General features: G+C 36.4%; 2 protein-coding genes across 10 annotated transcripts; one reads left to right on the top strand and one right to left on the bottom strand.

Moving 5' to 3' along the window:
- Positions 1 to 1,083: 1,083 nt before the first annotated feature.
- Positions 1,084 to 6,596, top strand: LOC18606245 (O-fucosyltransferase family protein). The gene is made up of 9 exons (XM_007039752.3): positions 1,084 to 1,761; positions 1,854 to 1,944; positions 2,833 to 2,909; positions 3,190 to 3,278; positions 3,402 to 3,591; positions 4,127 to 4,308; positions 4,846 to 4,948; positions 5,094 to 5,422; positions 5,906 to 6,596. The coding sequence occupies exons 1-9, from the start codon at positions 1,495 to 1,497 to the stop codon at positions 6,231 to 6,233; spliced, it is 1,656 nt and encodes a 551-aa protein (XP_007039814.3). The 5' UTR covers positions 1,084 to 1,494; the 3' UTR covers positions 6,234 to 6,596.
- A 282-nt stretch (positions 6,597 to 6,878) lies between these two features.
- Positions 6,879 to 19,322, bottom strand: G2484-1 (protein). Of its 9 annotated transcripts, none has more exons than XM_088804812.1 (18): positions 19,153 to 19,322; positions 18,865 to 18,973; positions 15,731 to 17,397; positions 15,254 to 15,619; positions 14,728 to 14,874; positions 13,967 to 14,361; positions 13,433 to 13,754; positions 13,276 to 13,348; positions 13,012 to 13,064; positions 12,828 to 12,935; positions 10,963 to 12,710; positions 10,528 to 10,636; positions 9,947 to 10,127; positions 9,340 to 9,407; positions 9,106 to 9,221; positions 8,136 to 9,017; positions 7,316 to 7,409; positions 6,879 to 7,202 (listed from the first exon to the last, which is right to left on the bottom strand). In XM_088804812.1, exons 3-18 carry the CDS (start codon positions 17,385 to 17,387, stop codon positions 7,186 to 7,188), a joined length of 6,336 nt encoding a protein of 2,111 aa, XP_088660938.1. In that variant the 5' UTR covers positions 17,388 to 17,397; positions 18,865 to 18,973; positions 19,153 to 19,322; the 3' UTR covers positions 6,879 to 7,185. The 9 variants fall into 9 exon arrangements, with proteins under 9 accessions (XP_088660938.1, XP_017973233.2, XP_088660935.1 ...); XM_018117744.2 differs by having other exon boundaries at positions 10,963 to 12,749; positions 19,153 to 19,321; XM_088804809.1 differs by having other exon boundaries at positions 10,963 to 12,749; positions 13,276 to 13,754; positions 18,865 to 19,038.
- Positions 19,323 to 21,981: the final 2,659 nt, after the last annotated feature.

Here is a 21,981-nt window from a genome sequence, read left to right as displayed (position 1 = left end):
GGAATAAGACTGGGGAGGATTTGTAGTTTTGTACTGCAATTCAAAATGTGGGTTCCATACTTCATCTTCCTCCCTAGGATTGGTTCTCTTCTCTCTAATTCTTATTGTTAAATATAAGATTTTTTCTTTTGAAGAAAAGAGTTTGAAATTTGTTCTTTAAATAGAACTGTAGAGGATCATAGACTAATTATTAAACCAAATACTTGAATACTTATTACCAAATACAAAGTTTTTTTTTTATATTACTGGGAGAGTTTTATTACCAAATACAAGGGTGATTATGCAATTTTACTATATAAGCATGGCCATTAATCCTTTTGCCATAACGTTGTGAAATGAAAAAGGAGGGACTGTGCCTTATGGCCTGTGATAAAGGGTCTGTGGTTATTGTTGGCACTGAAAATGACCCCCCTATTTTGGTTTTCTAGGTTCAATATTATTTCGTGACTTGTCATCTAGCTTAGGTTTAGGAATATTTGTGAAAGTTACATGTAGCAAATCAAAGCAGAGATTTTTCTTTCATTGGACAAAATTCAATCACATACTTAAGCACGCACCATGTTGGGTTTTGTCAGTGAAACTATAAAAGAAAAAAATTTTGGAAAAAAAAAATTAAACAACAAGATATTAATTTTTTTTTTGTATTTTATCTTATTTATTTATGTAATACATAAACCAAATTAGGAGTTGTCACAGGTATACAACAAGATAACATGTAATAAAAAAGGAGAAAAAGTAAACTGACCTTCGGGCATATGCTTTCTTGTTTTTTTTCTTTAATTTTGATAAACAGATAAATGCTTATTTAAATTTCGGGCACGTACTTAATCAAATATTAAACCATGCTTTCTTAGATCCTAAAGTAGTTTATTTAATTCAAATTAAATTCTTATTCCCAAATCACAGTAGTCACTAATCATCGACTGCTCAACTAATAAGATCGACTAATTCATTATTTATTGGTTATTACCAAATTGGCCCTTGTCTTAACCTAAATCTCCATAGACATACTCTAATTGGGAGATAAAAACAGTAGTCTTCACTTCCCTAAAAGCCGGAGTAAAGCGAAGCATCTTCCTCTCTCTTCCCTTCGCAACTATTCTTCATTTTCTTTCAAGTTTACATTTATAAATAATAAAATTAAAAATATTTAAATTAAAAGCTTCACATTCTCTCTCTCTCCCTCTCTTTACCTCACTCTCTCTTCGCTCTTCTTTTCTGTGTTAACGAAAACCTGCAAAATCTGCCCCGTTTCGAAAAACGTTGAGAGTGTCGATCGCAAGAAACAAAGAAGACAAACCCTAATTATTCTTCAATCTTCACCTCCCGCATTCGCGGTATTTACAGTCGTACCCTTCCGTCACTTTCGCTTCTCAGTCTTCTTTACTCATTGATGATATCGTGGACGTTGGAGAGAGCGGGGGACGGCATTTGGCGTGAATAAGTGATGGAGTTTAGGGCGGAGTCGTTGTTTCTCTTGTTGTTGAGTCCGTGATGGGCGTAGCTAAGTCGTGGAGGTTTAGCGTGATATCGGCGAACCTGGCGCTGTTACAGCATCCGAACGGCAGTTTAAGCAACAAGCATGTGTGTTGGAGGTGGCGATCCTCTGCGGCGCAGCAGAGGAAGCCGATCTCATGGTCGCTCGTCTGTGGCTTGATGCTCTTCTGCTTAGGCATGATTTCGCTCTTCACTGGACACGTGGCGTCTGATCTAGAGTGGTACTCTCAACGACTTGTGAAACGAAGTCTCTATTTCAAATTGGTAAAATTAAAGAAAAAACTCTAAATTTTGTTTTTAAAATGTTGATTTTTTTTTTAATTTTTGTTTTGCTGATTTTGATGCAAATGCTGTAGGATGGAAGTAATAAAGGACCAATTGATATATGGAAATCTCAATATGCAAAATACTTCTACGGATGCAGCAAAAAAAGTCGTAATTTTCCTCGTACGTTTTATTTATTTATTTATTTTTTATAATGCATTTGGTTTATTTATGGAAATTTAAGTGTTCTTTGCACAAAACTGGATTAATAAGGAAATTTCAACCCTGACAGGAGTTGTTACCTTGCTCAAGTATGTCAGTTTTATCCATAATTCTCTTCTCATTTGGCATTTTTTAATTGATAACATAGCGTTGAGTGGTGCAAAGTTCCGTTGCTTTAGATGCTTATGTTGGTTTACTTGATATGTAGAGTTCTCATTTGTCCTGTTGGAAGTTCCAAATTATCTGCATCTCTATAAGTTTGTGCTTTTAGATGCTGGATGTAGCTTTAGATTCTGTTGATGGCAAATTGTTTGGTTCTGCGGTTTAGCAAAGGTACATTGTATTATTCTGTAGCTCTGTGATCTTTTTTGGATGTCTAGACTTGTAAATGCAAATCTGTGGTACAAGTATTTCTATTAGTAGTTGGTAATGTTGAAATGGATGTGTCCATAATACCATCATATAATTAATTGGTTACTGCAATTGTTTAGCTATTTCTTGACTGGTTGTTTTGCTTAAATAGATTTGGAGGTTTGAATTTGCCTATGTTTATTATGTATCGGCCAATACATGGGTGTTTAACTTTGAAGAGTGAAACTATATTTTTGATCATTTCTCCCAGGAGTGGAATCGGATGGAATTAACTCATTTTGAAGCAATTTGCTGATGCTTTTTTTTTTCTTTTTAACATAAGTTTTCAGTAAAATGGTTCTAATTACCTGATGTCCTTTATCATTTGTTTTTAGTTCTTAGAAAAGAATCCATAACGACACTGTTTCATTTAAGTTTCAGCAAAGCAATCACATAAGTTCACTGATTGTTCATTTTCGTGGATAATTTGATATCTAGATGCTGTACGTGGGCGATCATCAAATGGTTATTTGCTTATTGCAGCAAGTGGAGGACTGAATCAGCAAAGAACAGGAGTAAGTAGAATATTTTATACAGTATGCTATATTCTTAGCTAAACATCCTAATGGAAGATCTTGTAATTGCATCAATTACAAATGTAACTTGTCTATGAGTGTGTACAGAGTACTGTTGCTCCTGCATTATGTATATTAAACCAATAAGCTTTACTTTAGTTGATTTGAATAAATTGAGTTGGTGAGCCTCTCTGATTTAGTGTTTTTACTTAATTTATTATCTTCACCTGCCATGGGTGTGCTAATTGCTTAGAATTAAAAATTTTCTTCTGGCAACCAGATATCAGATGCTGTAGTGGTTGCACGAATTCTAAATGCAACCCTAGTGGTACCTGAGTTGGATCATAACTCCTACTGGAAGGATGGTAGGTAAGTTGAATCAACTTATTACAAGTTCTGCCTAATTTATATCATCCTATTCTGCTATTACTGGATTTACATTTGAAGCTACAAATGTTATCTTCTTAAGTGTATTTTTCTTCTGACATGCAGTGACTTCGTCAACATTTTTGATGTCAACTGGTTCATTTCTTACCTTGCAAAAGATGTAACTATTGTCAAAAGAGTTCCTGATAAAGTCATGCGATCAATGGAAAAACCTCCGTACACTATGCGTGTCCCGAGGAAATCCCCTCCAGAATATTATATAGACCAAGTGCTGCCAATACTGTCAAGAAGACGTGTAAGACCACTTTCTTATACTATCTCTAATGCTATTTATGTTGATTTTACTAATAATTTCAACAATTGAACTTTCTGTTTCTTGTTGAATCCCTCAATTATGAATTAAATGCATCTAATTCCACAAATTATCAAGACTTACAGTATCTGTGGGTTGATAAGAGAGAAATAAACGAGCAGAGAGATGATAGAAGTTAATAAAGTGAACTTCAAATTCTTTTAGTTGTCTGGGCTGGAAAGAAGTATAAAAGGGACATTCGAATGCCACAGTTATAGTAGTTTTCATCTACGTTTTATTTATCCACTTGTGAAGACTCTGATTAGTAGCTTAGGGGAGCAATTGCGAGTGACGATTTCTTCTCTCTCTCTCCCCTTGTTTGGTGGTTCAAAGAAGAGAGTTTTAACATTTCTTGTCCTTTTTTCTTCTCTGCATCTCTCAAATCCAAACATGTTAGTAAAATATTCTGATTACAGTTTCCAGGATATTATGGCTTTCATGTGGGATTGCAGCAGTTAACCCTCTGAAAATTTTGTAGGTCCTGCAACTGACAAAGTTTGATTACAGACTGGCCAACAACATCGATGAAGAGCTACAAAAGTTGCGTTGCCGGGCTAATTTTCATGCTTTAAGATTTACAAAACCTATTCAAGAGCTTGGACAGAAGCTTGTCATGAGAATGCGAGACATGGCAAAAAGTTTTATTGCTGTCCACTTGAGGTTTGTAGTGAATACTACAGAGGTAGAAGTTGACTGATTAATTTTTAAAAGTATTGTGCATATCAAAAGCAACATTGACACTGAACCTGTTAAGATGTGCCTCCTGAAATTGGATTTTGTCAGTTATCCTTGGGGACAGATCTGCAACATAACACAGCATACTTTGGAATTTGCACGATTAAACTTATTTTGAAATCCCTTCACTTTCAGGTGGTGATCTTTAAGACTTTAAACCAGATAAGCTAGTGACAGTATAGACTACCTTTCACTTTAGTGCATACTCCTCAAAATTTTGGAGATTCATCTCAATTTCTGTGATTATATATATACATTGAGCTGTTATCTTTGACTCTGTATCCAGCAACTAATTTCTGCATCAATGATTCCTGCAGCACTTCAACATCTGAGTGCATGTGTATTTGATGACAACACATTGGCTCATATGTATATGGACATGTATAGACAAACATTTTTAAGTATGCTTAAAATCTGACGATACATGTTTTCCTTATATGTGTCCAATTCTATTAATGGCAGATTTGAACCTGATATGCTAGCATTTTCTGGTTGTTACTATGGTGGAGGAGACAAGGAGAGATATGAGCTTGGAGAGATACGAAAACGATGGGCAACATTACCTGTGAGTTGCCACATTTTATGAATTCTGAACTAGATATTTCTGTAATATATACCATAAGATACTTTTTAGAACGAGTACTAATGATTCTTTCTTCTGCATTCTGCATTTATCTTGTAAAATTGCACTCATCATCGTATTCATGCAGGATTTAAGTGCTGATGGTGAGAGAAGGCGAGGTAAATGTCCACTCACTCCTCATGAAGTCGGATTGATGCTGCGGGCACTTGGTTTTTCAAATGACACACACCTTTATGTTGCATCTGGAGAAATATATGGTGGAGAAGAAACTCTGCGCCCTCTAAGAGAGCTCTTTCCAAACTTCTATACGAAGGAGATGCTTGCTAATGAAGAGCTGAAACCTTTTCTTCCGTTCTCTTCTCGCCTTGCTGCCATTGACTTCATTGTTTCTGACGAAAGTGATGTTTTTGTCACCAATAATAATGGAAATATGGCCAAGATTCTTGCTGGTCGAAGGTGAGAAATCTAGTTATTTCTTCTGTCCTGCTTATTTCTGTTACAGTGCCATGTCTTGCATGTATATGCCAACTTTTAAAGTAATCCAGAAATTAATGGTTCAATTAATTTAATGAAGATTTGGACCAGGCACCAAAGGCATCACAACGATAAAGAATAATAATGCTCTTAACCTGATCCTTTGTAATTTGCCTGTGGGGATTTTGATGGCTGATATTTATCTCTTTGGTGGGCCTGTGTGTTAGCTTAGATGTCAAATGATAGGATATCTTTCTTACTCTGAGAATAGATAATGGATGAAGTCTTTACAAATATCTTCAGTTGAAGGTTTGGTATCGAACTGCTTTGCATAGGCTCCTTATGTGTGTAATTTTTTCTACTTCTTTGCATTTTAAATTACTTGGTATTTATGCATATTTAGTATGAAGTTGTTTTTCTTTGGATTTTCTTTAATTCTGCTTGATTGCATGTTGGGATCAAAAGGAGGTACATGGGGCACAAGAGGACTATAAGGCCAAATGCCAAGAGGCTCAGTGCTTTGTTCATGGAAAGGGATCAGATGGATTGGGATACCTTTGCCAGAAAGGTGAAGGCGGCTCAGAGAGGATTCATGGGAGAGCCAGAGGAGATGAGACCAGGACGTGGAGAATTTCATGAATATCCATATTCTTGTATCTGTGAAAAGCCACTCAATGATGTTGTAGACAGCAGGAGTGGAGATCCTCAGTCAGAACAAGTCAGAGGATATCAAGGATTGAGGAAAGAAGAGCCAGTATCTTTAGGATACAAGGACGAAGATGCTGCAGGCTGATTTCATGACCAGAACATGCCTTTTCTATTGATTGATAATGATCTAACATATTGATGCCTCTTGCCTATGCAACTTCAATGCCTTCTTTATTATGCCGGCAGAAAAGTTAACAGCACATGCCATTTGAGCCAAAGCAGGGTCAGATATAGCTTCTGGTTTCTTCTCAGTTTCTCTGGTTGGATCCATGAAAGGATTGAATCTTTGCACAGGGAAAGGGAAGTTTAAGAAACAGCAATTGTTCATATATATATATATATATATTTGTTAGGTAAATAGGGCATGTAGTTATGAAGTAAGATACTGGAGTTTCCTGTGTTTGGTGGACTATATTTAATCCAAGTGTCAATGATCAATTATTCAAAATCATTCTGGGCCCTTGCTGCGCTATGTTACAAAAGGCCCATTATTTCTAGATGAGAATGCTTAGCTGAGCAGGGCAGTCATACACCAGAATCTAGACCAAATAGGCTCTCTATTCAAAATCGTTATTACGGCTGCTACCACACTTCGACTCATTTTAAGTTTTCAAAATCGTTAACATTCTCTCATTTATTTTGCACCCTTTTGGAGCCTACACAAAACCAGAAACCCCCACCAATTTGGAGCTTAAGAGTTAAAAGTGCAGTTGAAGCAACAAAATATATATGGTTGATCACTTGCAACGCAGCTCTGCAAATATCAAAGCCAAACTACACGGAGATGTTCCATATACAAGCTAGGAAGGGGATGGCCTAAAGAGATCAGATTATAATTGTAAAGAAACTAAAAATCAGTATATATTAATATATCTAATACTACATCTCAAAAGCCAAAAGAAGCAATTTTCATTCCTAATTTTCTCCTCTATCATAATTTACACAAGCTACACTGGTGTATGTTGGTCATCCAATAATCTCTTGAATTTTCTTTCATGACTGGATTCGGTAGTTGGTTGTTGCAAATGAACTCCCTCTCAACCATGGTTATTTCCTGTTATCATTGCATGCATTAGTGTGCACGTTTTGGCAACAAACAAGGCTCAAGGGCAGCAGCAACATCACTTCAGTATACCAAACGAGAAAATAAAGAAATTTATGGTTCACCTCTAGTACTCCTGCTTTGACTTTTGTGACTTTTGTCATGTGAAACAGAAGGAATTTTTGAAATGATCAACGAGCTTTGTAGACCTTCCAGTAGCTGCGGGCAATAAAACAAGGATCCATAAGCAGATTGGGACAAAAATACAAGGGGCACAAACACAGACATATCTATGAATATGAATACATAAAAATACATTTGGTTAGTGACAGTAACAAGTTTGCTCCTTTTTGATAATATACATCACCATCATCACCTTACTCAAACAAAACAAATAAAGCTAGATAATGTGGACAGACAGGGCAAAGCTTGATGGTGCAGAAAAAAAGTGAAACCATAGAGGGAAGTGGCATATCCTACTAAAATATAGTAGGCACCAAGCACAAATATCTCCTAAGAAGCAAAAACAGCATGAGTTAACACTTTTAAGTTCCCATTGTCATTCAACACAATATTCTACATAGTTTGAAACTACCAAAGTAACATACCCTAGCAGCAGAGTTTAAAAAAACCCACTACTGACAAATTTATATTTTTGCCACGTATAACCCCTACATCCCTACTTGTTCCCTACTGAAACCAGGAATTTACACTTAACATGTCACCCCCTTCTTTTGCATGAAAAATACTTCGCAAAGCATAACTCAAAGTTCACAAGGGCACAAGATGTACATGCGAAGAATTTTTCATTTAATTTTCCACAAATAAAGTAACATAATTAGCATAAGAATTGATTCCATAAACTAGAAATTTTGACACTAAAATGTTAAATGCATCAATGATCTCAACCTATCAAATGAGAAATGACAATATCTATTTACTTACTCTTGAAGTTGGCTGAATCCTGCGATTAGATCTACGAGGTTCAACAACTTCAGAGATTGTTTTTGTTGAATTGTCATTGAAGACTTTTTCCTCCTCGATTTTACCCAACTTCCCGGCAGCTGCCGCAAGTTTCCCCTTATTTATCCGTTCGAATTTAGCATTTGATGTGGAAGTTTTCTTGGAGGGTGCATCTGATGAGAGAGCCACAGAAGAAAATAAGACTGGGCCCTCTGCTGCTCCATCAGAACTTGAAAATGATCTAAACTCCATCACATTATGCTTTCCTGATATATTCTCAGCATGGCTTACAGAATCTTTGAATTTTGACACGTCTGAGGCCACAGCATCATCAGGTTCAGAAACCATGGTGTTTGATAAGTTGTCCTTCTGGGGAATAGTTCTACTAGAAACACTAGGAGGTTTTCCGGACTTGAGAACCTTAGGCTTGGATACAGCCATTCGTTTTTCCTTTAGTTCAATTTTATTTTTGGTTCCACGTGGTCCAGATCTTTGAGGCATCAAATATTTCGTAATCTTTGCTGAATCACTTGTTTCATGAGTCTTGCTGCTTTGATCAGCAACATAATGTTTGCTTACTTCCATAAACTTTCTCTTCTTTCCTGGCTTAGGAACACCAAAAATCACTCTTGATCCTTCCTTCTGTAAACCTGTTCGTATCATTCTAAGTGAATCAGGCTTACTCTCATCTCTGGTGCTTTTACCAATATTAAATATTCTTTCACTTGCAGAAAAATCCAGCAATCTTGTGTCATCAGGTTTCCCAGATTCCTTAATGTCAACACCTTTTGAAAGCTTATCTTTCCCTTTGGCCTCAACTGTAGGACTGCCTACCCTTAACCGCTTTTCCTGTGGGGTATCACCCTGAAGAACAGATCAATGACTTAGTACACAGAAGCAATTAAAGTATTATCAGAGAAACATCAACCACAAGTATAAGTTAACATATCACCTCATGGGAAGAGACATTATTATCCCCAGAACTGGACCATTCAACCCAACTACCATTCTTCCACATCAGCGAAGGACGAAGAAGCCATGCTTTGACAACAGATGTTTCTCCTCGAGCTGCAATAAGAACAATAAAAAAGAAGCTTTATCCTCAAAGCACAAGCTGCTTACACTTTACTAGTGAGCACAAAAAAGTCATGATTGTAAATAGAATGTTGTACTTAGTTATACATACCAGGAAAATGGATAGTAAAAGAAGTTTCATCTTTCTTGCCCTTCTCAGTGACAACTCCCTCCCACCAGCTGAAAGACAAACAAACGAACATAAGTTCAGAGATAGTGAGCAGAATTTACATAGTAGTAATTATGAAGTACTGCTAAGTGCTAAGTGAAGAAACTAGCTGGAGTAGAGTGATTTAGATTCACTTTCGTTTCTGCTACAGCTAGTGAGAGTTTAAAATACGCATACAGATTCATCCTGCTACAGCTAGCGAGAGTTTAAAGTATGCATACAGATTCATTCTGGTACAGCCAGTGAGAGTTTAAAATATGCATACAGATTCATTCTGGTACAGCCAGTGAGAGTTTAAAATATGCATACAGATTCATCCTGCTACAGCTAGTGAAGAGTTTAAAATATGCATCCAGATTCATCCTGCAGTACTTTTTGGGCAATATGACAAATCACTGATGTTGCTAGTTTGGCTAAAAAATATTAACAAATTATCCCACACTACTTTCTCATGTAGATTTTTTAATGCCTCTTCAACAGTACAATTGCTGTCCATTGCACTGAAAGAAATACATAGCAAGAAAATATGTAGAAAAGAATGCATGCATACCTATCTTGCATCCATGTATCAACTCTATCTCCAACAGACCAATTATAGTCCCCCATGGCTGCCCTGCGTCTCTTCCTCGTTCCTTCAAATGGCATGGCCGTAATAGGACGAGCAGTGCGTATCCTGGGTGCCCTGTCTCCTTCACCTTCAAGCTCCACCCATTCCTTTAGCCTATCACCATCTGTAAGATAAGCAGGCAAAACAGGTTTGTTAAGAAAACAATCATCAATGCACGTGCATCAGGCTTATTTTCTCTACCAAGAAAATGTATTCGCATAAGAAACCAACAGCACAAAGTACTTAGACAAGAACATTAGGAAAGGGAAAGACCCCCATTCGGGTGCATTTAATCATATTTTCTACCTCTCCACAACAGGGGAACACATTATACAAGCAAAATCCTGATTTGGCATAGAGATGATCATGCAATAATCCCCAAAGAAAAAGTGAAATCGCATCGACATCAATGAGGAGTTATATAAAAATGAAGGGAAAGGATTCTCCAACAGATCTGTTTTATTAGCTATCAACATTCAGTTAATTCAACCAAAGCATAAGCTACAATAGGTGTAATAGCTCACCTTCCTCTGACCGAAGTTCATTGTAACAGACATAAGCTTTGCCATCTTTCAAATTCAGTATATCAGCCAGGAACCATGCTATTTTCAAGCCACCTCCATCTCTCAATACCTACAAAGAGGAAATGGTAAAATTGTAAAAAATCATACATACATATAGAAGATCAATAAAACATGTCCAACTGCAACAGTTCCTACAGTAACTAAGAAAAATGCAGGCAAAAGTTCTCAAACTGACCACTATATCAACATATTTCAGTGAAATGCAAGTGCACACATACACATTAGAACTTAAAGCAAGAGTTCTCAAACTGACCACTATATCAACATATTTCCATGAAATGCAAGTGCACACATACACGTTAGAACTTAGAAAATTTATATGTTTCAACCAAAGATCACACATCTCAACTTATATTTCAAGTAAAAATCACAAACCTCAACATGGGAACCCTCCCTTAAATAGTTATCCTTTGAAACTTCCCCCGCTTTTTCATGTTCAGTCGGAGTGGTCATGGAAGGTGATCCAAACCCAATCTCAGATTCAGAAGTGACTCCCTTAGTTTTGGCCATATCTGAAGCTTTGCGGCCCTTTTGTCCCTTTTTGTCCTTTCCACTTGCTGCAGACGGAGAACCCAAAATGCCACCTGTCAACCTAGAACGATCCTCCAGAGACTCTCTGGCTATCTCTCTAAGAGTGGGTGACATTCCATGGTTGGCACTTTGCTTTTCCCTTTGGTCCAATGGAACCTCTTTTAGATGCCAGGCAGATGAACCAGGAGCTTCCACACTACCACTTTTGCCTCTGTGTTCTCTAGCACCATCTGGCTCAGGAGACACTTGGGGCACTTTCCAGTATGCCTCAGGACCAGCTTTGACCAATTCAGTCAATGAGAAAGGCTCACCCATAGCAACAATCTTGCCAGCCTGTGAAACAGCTTCAGCTGCCAGCTCAGCAGCTTTAACAATGGCATCCATGTTTTCAGCTCGCTTTGAGGCAGCTGAAGCAGCTTCTACCCTCCTTCTTGCAGCCTCCCTTGCGGCAACAATAACAGAGTTCGAACTAATAGTAGCATCTTCACCCCTCAAGATGGATGCAGGAGTAGCGTTCCCCAGCTTCTTCACACTATCAGAAGAAGAGATAGCATCAGTTGGAATAGAATTTCTATAGCCACTCGAGACCAATGCTTCATCTGCCATCAATTTTGCTTGCAAGGCAGCATTTGAGGCAACATTGGCAGCCGCAGCTGCAGCCTTTGCAACAGCCGCAGCTGCTGCTATTGCAACAGCTGCAGAAGTCAATTTAGTTTCAACATCTGGTGCCAACCCAGAATTTTGGTGCTGGTCCAACTTATTCCATATTTCTTGATTGTGACTAACAGCAGCAGCAGCAAAAGCAGCAGCATCCTCTGCCTGCTTCTGAGATTCCTTGAGTTTACTAAGGGTCTCTTCAGATATAGTAGCCCTCTGATCTAAATCTTGGTCGCCCTTCTTAAGATGATCAGCAGAGACAGACGTAATGAATTTGTCAGTGGAGGACTTGGAAACAATGGTAGCAGGGGTTGAAACGGCAGCAGGTGTAGAGGCATGACCAGTCGCAGCAGTAGCCAAAAGCGACTCTTTTTGAGAATGCAGCATAATCTGTCCAGGGTCCTCAGAAGCGGTTGACTTTTTTCTTTTTCTAGGCTTTGGATCAGCAGAATGTTGACCAGCTGTTACTGTTGTCTTTTTTGAGTCAAGCAGGGGAGTCCCGGCAAAAACATTAGCAGGACTCCCACTCTGAACCATGGGAACCGGGGAAACCGGCTTCATGCCAGAAGAAGGCACAGATGCTTCTCTTACAGGAGTCAAATTAGCTGTTTCTGTGATGGGAAGCACAGGAAAACGGGCATTGCCATCAAATGCAGAAGTCTGTGGAACCCACGGGCCACGGAAAGGGGATTGGGACATCCAAGAAGCATTAGGTCCAACAAAATTCCTCATGGGTGGAGGATGCAATGGAGAAAGTGCCTGCTGATAATCCATAACTGCACCTCTTGGAATGCCACTAGGTTGAAGGGGATCACCAGAAGGGGTAGGAATACTCCACAGTGGTGATGACAGGGGTATCATTGGGTTTACAATTGTTGTTGGAGTACCCTTGCTGGTGGATCGACTGGCAGGTGAGGATGTAACCTTACCCTGAACTGCATTCAGTTTGATTGCTTGATCAGAAGGTTTAGCACCTGAGCATCTCAACCAAGGCACAAAGTTAAGAGACATCAGAATCAGAAGATTCAACAACTTAAAATAAAGAGGCATACCTATACGTGACTGCAATGGGGTTTCAGGGCTAACAAGATGAGATTTTTGACCATGTACCCTCTCTATACATGCTCGCCAGGCATTCTCCCATATGGACCTTCCACCATCTGCAAACAATACAAAATAGAGACTATATGTATAAAATGTCCCAAGATGACATAGTTAGGGATAAGAAAACCTAACCAGGTCCCCCAAATGCCGATATCATATAGGCCTCATCAGGTGCTGTTCCTTGACTGCAGCAACATTGTTCAAAACAATTAGACATGCTCAAATGATCAACAGTCCTAATGGAAAATGCAAATACCAGAGACAACTACGCTTGACAATGATTAGTAAGCACATCTACAAAAATCTCAATACATGCTCCGAAGGAACTCAATATTATGCCAACACGTCACAGGAATACAAATGTATACCAATATGTACAAGTGTTACAAGACTTACATCAGAGCTCCATATACAAAGATCTGAGCACGTAATTGAACTTGTTGCAAATCTGTAAAAGGCTGATGAAAAACTGCAGATGAAGAAGCTGAGGTGTTCAAGTCTGGCAGACTAGATACTGAAGAAGAAAAAAGACCAAATGGTTTCATGTTACCACCTTCAATGTGCCCATAGTGCTGCATCTCATTGGATTGAATGAGCTGGCCAATTCCAGCTGAACTGAGTGATGCATTACTTGATCTATCACTTCTTTCTGATTGTCTAGCAGGAGTTGTTTCTTTTGCAGCAATTCCCTTTTTTGCAGCGTCCTTTCCTGTGTTCTTACCACCTGTTCGCCTTGTTTTACGCTCAGAAGTCCCTCTGGAGCCAACACGCACTTTCTCCCTCTCAGATGCCTGAGGATTTGCATGACTTGCATCCTGAGCAGTCTTGGCAGCCACTTTGCTTGAGCCAGAGGTTGACGGAGTTCCCTCCACGACCTTATTGTGTTATCAACACAAAGAGTGAGAGAGCAAGTGCAAGAGAGATAGAGCATAACCAGAATGAAATAATAAAAAATAGGGCCAAATTATCCACCCCACTTAACTTCTCAAAAATCTTCAGCTAAAAGATAGGCATTAGGAAGTTATTAGAACACAAAAAGGGCCACTTAACATAACCAAAAGTTCACTTTGGGAAAATTAAATTTTACCGAGGACAGTTTGTCATGTTGCATGGTAGAAAAGGGTTGCCAATTCTTGCCAGCTTCTTTTTCAGACATATCAGCCAATGGAGGTACCTTAAAGGTGAAACTTCTGTCTCCTGGAGATGCATCATTTCCTTTTGTATCCTGAGAAATAGACTGCTCCTTGCTCGCTTCCCCATTAATGACCCCAGACGCTGAAGCACTCTGATCTGCGGATCTTTTCACACCCTCCTCAATTTTACTTTGTGACTGCTCAGAAGTTCTAATGACAATCGGAGAGCCGCAAGAAGGATTGTCAAGATCAACACTACTACTTCCACTTTCTATCATGTGAAACTTAGTTTGAGATTCAGATGAAATCACAGAAGTAAAGGAACTAGAATGAGTCTTCGCAGGATCACCTGCAACATCAAATTAACCCATCAGAATCATAACATGAGATAATGTGGGAGAAAAAGGAAAAACTGATAAAATGGTCTCAAAAGTGAATAAAGCCACAAAAGAGGCTATGCATGAAATCAAATAATGGACTGTACATCTCTAAAAACAGTAGATAGATCATAAATTGCCCTTAAACAGGACACAACTTCATAAAACAGAAATTACAAGCAAAATGATGGGGGGTGGGGCAAAAAAAGAAGAAAACAAACAAACTTTTTACCAACACAACAAAGAACAGATATAAGGGATGAGAGTGGGGAGGGTATAGGAAGGATTCCATCGTGACAGGCTTTCAGAAAAAAATAAAATGATACAAAGAAACTCACCATCAACATGATGCATCTTCTCTTCAGAAACTAATTTGGGGTCACTGTCTTCTGAACGATTTTTGTCAGGATCATGGGAGGGCTCCTTTGAAGTTGAAGGCACCGGATTCGTTGGCGTCTTGTCATTCTGCTGAATTGATACAGCACCTGAGCGAAATTTTTTGTTTCTCAACATTAATCTCATGGAGTTTCCAGCATCAGAAATGCAAGGAAATATGCTTCATAAAGTAAAACAACAGTAGCTCATAACCAACCAACCGTCACCCAAAAAGATGAATAAAATATTTCAGAAAGAACTGCAAAGAGTCAAGGACAAAGCACCATAAACACAAGATATAGGAAACAGTAAAATAGTCATTCAAATAATTTCTCCAGCTATCGAATATTAGCAAATAGAATTTGCATACCCATCCTTCAGGATTAATATATGAGAAATTGCTAATAAGAATTTACTCTATTACATTCAGATTTAAGTTGAGATGATTACTAGGTAAACCAAGATAACCTATAAATTATAAAAGGTTACCTGCAGCTTCTGAAGAACCCCATTTAGAAATAACTTGAGCTTCAGCTCCATCAGTCTCTCTCACCACTGAATCAGAGACAACAGAAGATGGTTGCATATCCTTTCCACCCTCCAGTGTGACTCTGTGAAGTGTCAGGTCTCCACTTTGGCCCTCAGCATTAGAGGCATCCATTGCCAAGGACTGATCAACCTTTTTACAAGAGAACTGTTCACCAGTCTCACAAAGTGCACCTTTTTCGGTTGTCAATCCAGAATTTGTCTTCATGATTGAGAAACTTGCTTCTGAAGATGACACTTGAACCTCTTTCTGATTAAAAACAGTGCCGGTAAGAAGACCCTTACCAGAAGGCAAAAGAACAGAATCCACTGTACCACAAGGATACCTAGTTAGCACATGACGCAGAAAGGGTAAAAGAAGGCAAAAAGAAAGAAAGAAAAGGCTCAATAATCAGACTTAATGCTTCACAATCTACATACCTGACTTGCTACTGGCAGCAACATCAGATTGTATATTTGAAACTAACTCATTTTCTGTGCTACATGTGCTAAAGGATGAGGAATCAACCCCCTTTTCAACAAGTGGAGATCCACCATCCCCACAATCTGCATTATCATAATCAGAAGGCAATTTAGTGTTCTGCTTTGCAGCAGCCGAAGCACTTTCATCACATTTATAATCATCGTTATGTTCAGTGACTATATATTCTTCACATACTCTCATGGTTTCTACACCCAATGTATTGTGAAGGTGTTCACCTTCACCCTTAGAACCTTTACCATCTTCCACTGACGACGAAGATTTCTCAGATTTGCTGCTCAAGATTTTGGTATCTGGGTGGCAATCAGTTTCTAACAAATCCTTCTTCTCAATAGCATCACATGTTAACTGCATCATTGAATCCATCTTTGACTCTAGACTTGTACAAGTTTTAGAATCAGTATTGCTGACCTGACTTTCATGCTCCTTAAGGGTCATATCACCAACAAAGGGCATCGGTGATATGTCATGTAATTTTCCTCCAGACAAGACAATGTCTTCAGATTTGCCAGTTTGCAGAGGAACTTCTACACCCAAGCCCTCGCTGCATGCTTCCACCATATGGTGGTCAGAATTCCCTTTCACTATCCTATCACAAGGCTCACCAACACTAGCTGTGCTATTTCGAATAACATGTACACCATCCTTAGATTGCATGTCCAAGTTCCCACCATCAATATGAACTTCTTGCTTTGAATCAACCCTCTCTAAACTGTCCACAGTTTCATCAATGATATCATTTTTCAAATGTGTGGTATCTTGACTATCTATCAAAGCACTACTTGTGCAGGTATTTTGCAAAGAGGGAATCAGAGTATCAACTTGTGAATCAGAAGCAAATTTATCTTCCTGTCCCCTGTTATCCACAGATTGATCAACCAAAGCATCCACTTGATTTTCATTAACAACAATTTGCTCACAATCTTTAGACTTATCTCTCTCAGTCACAGGTAAGTCAGTATTTCTGCTGATGGTATTAGGATCTTTGAATGCCCCATCTACAGTTGGCTCACCTTCATGCATTTGAGAAACATCTTCAACCAGTGGATGATCTCCTCCAACATTACCTTTCAGCCCAGAAAATTTCCCTGGAATCTCACCTGCCTGTAAGGCAGGCCGTAAGCCATCCCCCTCTTTAGAAAGACCACTATCTCCGTGCTTCAAACTAGGCTCCATCTGCTTTATTATGCAGCCCAGTTCATCACAGGCATCTGAATCCTTACTAATAATTTGACCAGGAATAGTTTCGTCCTGTCCTACAGATTTTAATAGCATTTCAACAGATTCTGAGGAGGCTGCCTCAGACCAGACATTATTGCGCCTAGAAATTGAACACGGTTCTGCTGCACTTGAACTAAATACAATCCCAGTACTCCCCCGTGAAAAATCCTCAATCCACTGATTATCTTCACTACTTTCAATGCCCAGAAAAACTTCAGTTTCAACCAAACTATCAAATCTTAAATGCCCATGAAGGTTGTCATCAAAATCAAATCTTGGGAGAGCATATGGTCGTAAAACAGGAGGAAATTTATTATTTCCCTCACCAGCTAAATGAAGATTCTGGCTTTGGAAATCATTGTCATCATAATCCATGAGTGTATTCCTACAACAGAAAAAATTTAGAAGAAGAAAATGGGTTGTAAAATTGCAGTTCAAATAATACACAGATAAATTGATCAGGCCTCTGAGTTTTAAGAGTCTCCTGCTACAGTATGAATTGCACAGAAAAGCTATAAATTTAGAACTTTATCCAAATAGAACAATCCACATTACCAAGCTATATACTTCCAGTAGATTGAATAATAATTTACAGTTCAAAGAACAGTAAATTCACATGAATTCATTAATGATAAAGCTTAGAAAAGACATTAAACTGTTCACATTGTATAGTCCGACAGCATCATAACTATGACAATGAGTTAATATGCAAAATGCATAGATGGTGGATATTTAATTTTTTTTTTTCTCTTTTCCCAGTATAGCATGAAAATCTGATAAACTACATTGATGGATTTTTATGCATGCCAAGTCAATTATAAAAAGGAAAATGTCTCTAAATTTTTCTTTGCAGTAAACATGCAAAAAAAAAAAATCAAAATATAACAGCTAAAATGTCATATCACATCAATAAAAGCGAATCTAGAATTAGCTAAGTTTACCTAAATATATGAGGAAAGAAAACTTACGCAATTCCATAATTCACTCCCTAGGCCCCATCAAGAGGTTAATTTGAACCTAGAATATGCCAGCACCATGATCTCATAGTTTTGTCCAAAAATGAACATGGTTTTTGAGTTACAAAAGCCAGAAAAATGTCAATTGGTAAATTTTATTGCAAACTTAATGTGATATTTCAAATGTAGCTCAATTTGAATAAACATCACATCAGGTTAAAAGATGAAAAGTCTTTCAACAAAGAGCATGTGGTATTTTGCTATGTTAGCATTAAGAATAAGGATTATTATCCTATACACTCATCATGGAGTTTAAAACTTCACAACCACAAGTACATACTTTCCACGCGGTTAACACAAGGAATTCAACACCAAATTATTAGGTTAACATATTTAGTTAAATGGAAATGTGGCCAGCGTATAAACCAATTGTGGAGTTTTGGAAACTCCACTGCAGTGTACAAGAGAATAATCTTTAAAAATAGAAATAAAGATACATCTGTCTTCCAGAACTTATCAGTTAGTTGCACTCAGATATCAATACCGCTAACTAACTTCCAACCAAACCCTAGCTCAACCACTAACTAGTCAACTGCAAATTGAATTAGAAAAAATCTAGCTCAAACACTTTAACTATTAAAAAATTATATTAAAAGAAATGAAACTGATAAAACATAATTGACTAAGCCACAATCAAACTTGTCAACTGCAAAAACGAACTCAGTTCCAATCTATTTAAGCAGAAAACCACAGAAATTTAATTTAAACTCTAAACAATACTAAACCCACCACTTCAAAAAGATAGACAACTGTTTTCAAGCTCTAATTAAACACCAAAATGAAAACCCTAAAACAATTTGTTTATTAAAAAACCAAGTAGGAATATGAACAGTTACCAGAGCAAGTAAGTCTAGAGACGCTACCTCCCTCCATCCGGTGACGAAATCCCTGGCCGTTTGATCTCAACTCCTCCCTAATCGTGCGGTCATCTACTGCACCACAAAACTCCAATTCAAAACAACACCACTTTAACCACACCATGACAACAACAACAACAAGAAGGAACCAAACTACGAACAAAGAGAAAACCAAACAAATAAAAGATAAAAGAAAATTTGTTTAAATAAAAACTAAACTAAAGGGAGAGTAAATTAATTGAAGAGTTTATGGTAACTGAGACACACCGGAATCTTAAATTCTCCGGCGGATCGAGTTAGGGTTCCGGTGAATCGAAATAAAAAAAAAAAAAGCGAGCGAAAGAAAGAGACGAAGAGGATGAGAGAGAAATAGAAAGGAGAGATTTTTCTGATGTGTAATTAGGAGAGGCTTTTGGGTTCTTTTTCTCGCTAGGGAAATGGGAAAATGATACAAACGACCGATGGTGATCGAATTTTGAAAAAGTGGGGTTCAGTGAACTCGAAAAATGGCTAAAATCGGAAGGCCCTAAATGTTCCGGAATGTGACACGTAGCCTATTCTTATACGTCCGATAAAGCGACAATACTAATGTTAACGTTACCGGTAATCTTGTTTCGTTTGCGACAGACGAGTTCCTTACGGTTCGATTTATCTCCCGTGTGTGAAACTTGACGGTGAAGATGGGGTCTGTGACCCGTGAAATTCGACCGAGGAATACGAGGCTGGGTTGACTGCCCTTGATCTAAAAGTTTAAAAATCCAAGGTCATATCTAGTGAGAAACACGTGGCGAAAGACCGTTAGGTCAGGTTTGGATACGCATATCGTTTATTTATCTACGGTCCGACATTTTTCGTATCTTTTGTATGCGATTGTTGTGGACCGTTGGATCAGAATAATCAGTCCAATACTTGTGGATTAAGTTATAAGAGCTACACGACAGATGTTGCCAAAAGCAGCTTTCGCAAATGGTAAAAGGTAAAAACCGGTTAGGGATGTAATTTAAATAGTGAATACAAATAAAAATAAAAAAATCTACATAATCCAATAACATTATAAATCCGCCATTGTCTAAAGTTCCGTTCCTGTGAATTTTCCAACATTGCTTGTTGAAATCAAATTTTTCATATGGAAAGATTATCAACCTGAAAGATTTTTTTTATGGTGATATAATTTAGGAGTGCGCAATCAATTAAATCAGTTAAAAATATTATTAATCGATTTAATTAATTTTTTAAAAAAAATTAATCAAATCAACCTCCTTTAATTTTTAATCGATTTAATCAATTAACCAAATCAATTTTTTTATTTTTTTATTTGTCAACTTACTTACTAGTTTATTTTAAAAATTTATTCATTATTTCTTTTTTATGGTTAATATAAGCTTCTTTTGGAAAAACAGATTAAAAATTTGCTTTCGAAACTTTTATAGATACCATTAATAACAATCTAAATTTAGTTTAAAGAAAGTTATGTTATTTTTAAAATAAAAATATAAAATGTTGAAATTAGTTTCCTTGTAAATCTTTCCTGTATAGCTATGGAAGGAGATCTTTAAAACTAAACTTAGATAATTGGAGTTTTAATGTATTTAGTTTCATTTTATATATTTTAACAAGGAATTTTATAAAACTGTTAAAAAATATAATATTAAGGAATCATAAATTTTATATCATGGGTTGGAAGTTGTTGATTTGCTTTATGAATTATAATTTGTGTGTGAATGATTTACATGTAAGAAAACCCTGATAAGATAGACGCAATTTGGATAGTAAGTTGCATCATACATGTGAGTGACGTGTAAGCGCTTCACATGCAAAAAATTCGTTCCAAGCCATAGAAATAGGAAATATAAAGTCGAACCGACTCAACTTAATTGATTAAATCGAGACCTTGATTAAATTAATCATTTAAATGACTTAACCAAATTGAATTAATCATTGTCAATCAAATCATTAAAACCATGTTTGATTTGATTTTTTTAATTTAAAAATTATTATAAAAGTCTTATAAAGAATAATAAATTTTAAAATTAAGTTAAAATTATTTGATAAATTTACTTTTTATAAACTTTATTTTATAAATAAATTGTTTGACAAAATAATTTATATAAACTCTAAATCTAATTAAAATTATCATAAAAAGTATTTAATAAATAACTTTTTATTAATAACTAATTTTTTTGTTCAAAATTAAAAAATTTAATTTAATTTTTTTATTTAAAATAAATTTTTGAAAATATAAAAAAAATTATATAATATAAAGTTTATAATTAATAATAAATCATAAAAAAAAATGAAAGAACAATCGACTACTAGAATCCTTAATCCTAACAATAAAGAAGAACAAAAAAAATAATAAAAGTATAAAGTGAGAATAATAATTTAGAAAAATCACGTTTAGCTATTGATGTCTTTACCAATAAAGTTTACCTCCATGAACAATATTATCTTAACAATAATAATCAACAAATATTATCTCAATTTTCATCTAATTATCTCAACAACTATTGACCTATTTGATTAATTATTTTAATCATAATTATCAAATATTATATACATCATAAAGAAGTTAAGAATAAATAAACATAATATAATTATCCTATCAAACAATAAACTGAGAAATATCAACTAATAAAGAGAGTTTTCAAAGTCCAAAAAAAATGATAAAAAATAAAATAAAAAAAAAAAATATAATGTCTGAATGTAGTTTTAAATTTTAGATTTTTTTTTTCTTAATTTTTGTAAGAACCAAAAAAATCTAAAATGATGATTTGCAAAAAGGGAGAGAGGAAAGGCAGATCGATAGGGAGAGAGAGGGAGTATTTTTTAAGAGAGAATTTTTTTGAAAAAAAAATAATTTTTTTAATAAGTTGGTGTGTTTTTTTTTTTTAAAAAAAAAAGCTCTTAATTTGAGTTTTTTTTAGATTTTTTTTTTTTTTAAATTATTTTTTTAAGAGCTTTTCACGAAATTCTGTTTACCTCAACTTCTACTTTTAAGTAGTAAATGAGCTAAAAATAAATCAAACTAAACGGGCACTAAGTTGATTCTAATCAGATTTTTGTGCATCATTAACATAATACCATTTTTATAGTATA

Source organism: Theobroma cacao, chromosome 3 (genome assembly GCF_053813885.1).
Source record: "Theobroma cacao isolate CCN51 chromosome 3, ASM5381388v1, whole genome shotgun sequence".
Taxonomy (NCBI): domain Eukaryota; kingdom Viridiplantae; phylum Streptophyta; class Magnoliopsida; order Malvales; family Malvaceae; genus Theobroma; species Theobroma cacao.
The sequence above is the reverse complement of the archived record's forward strand: the minus strand, read 5'-3'. Positions and strand labels throughout refer to the sequence as shown.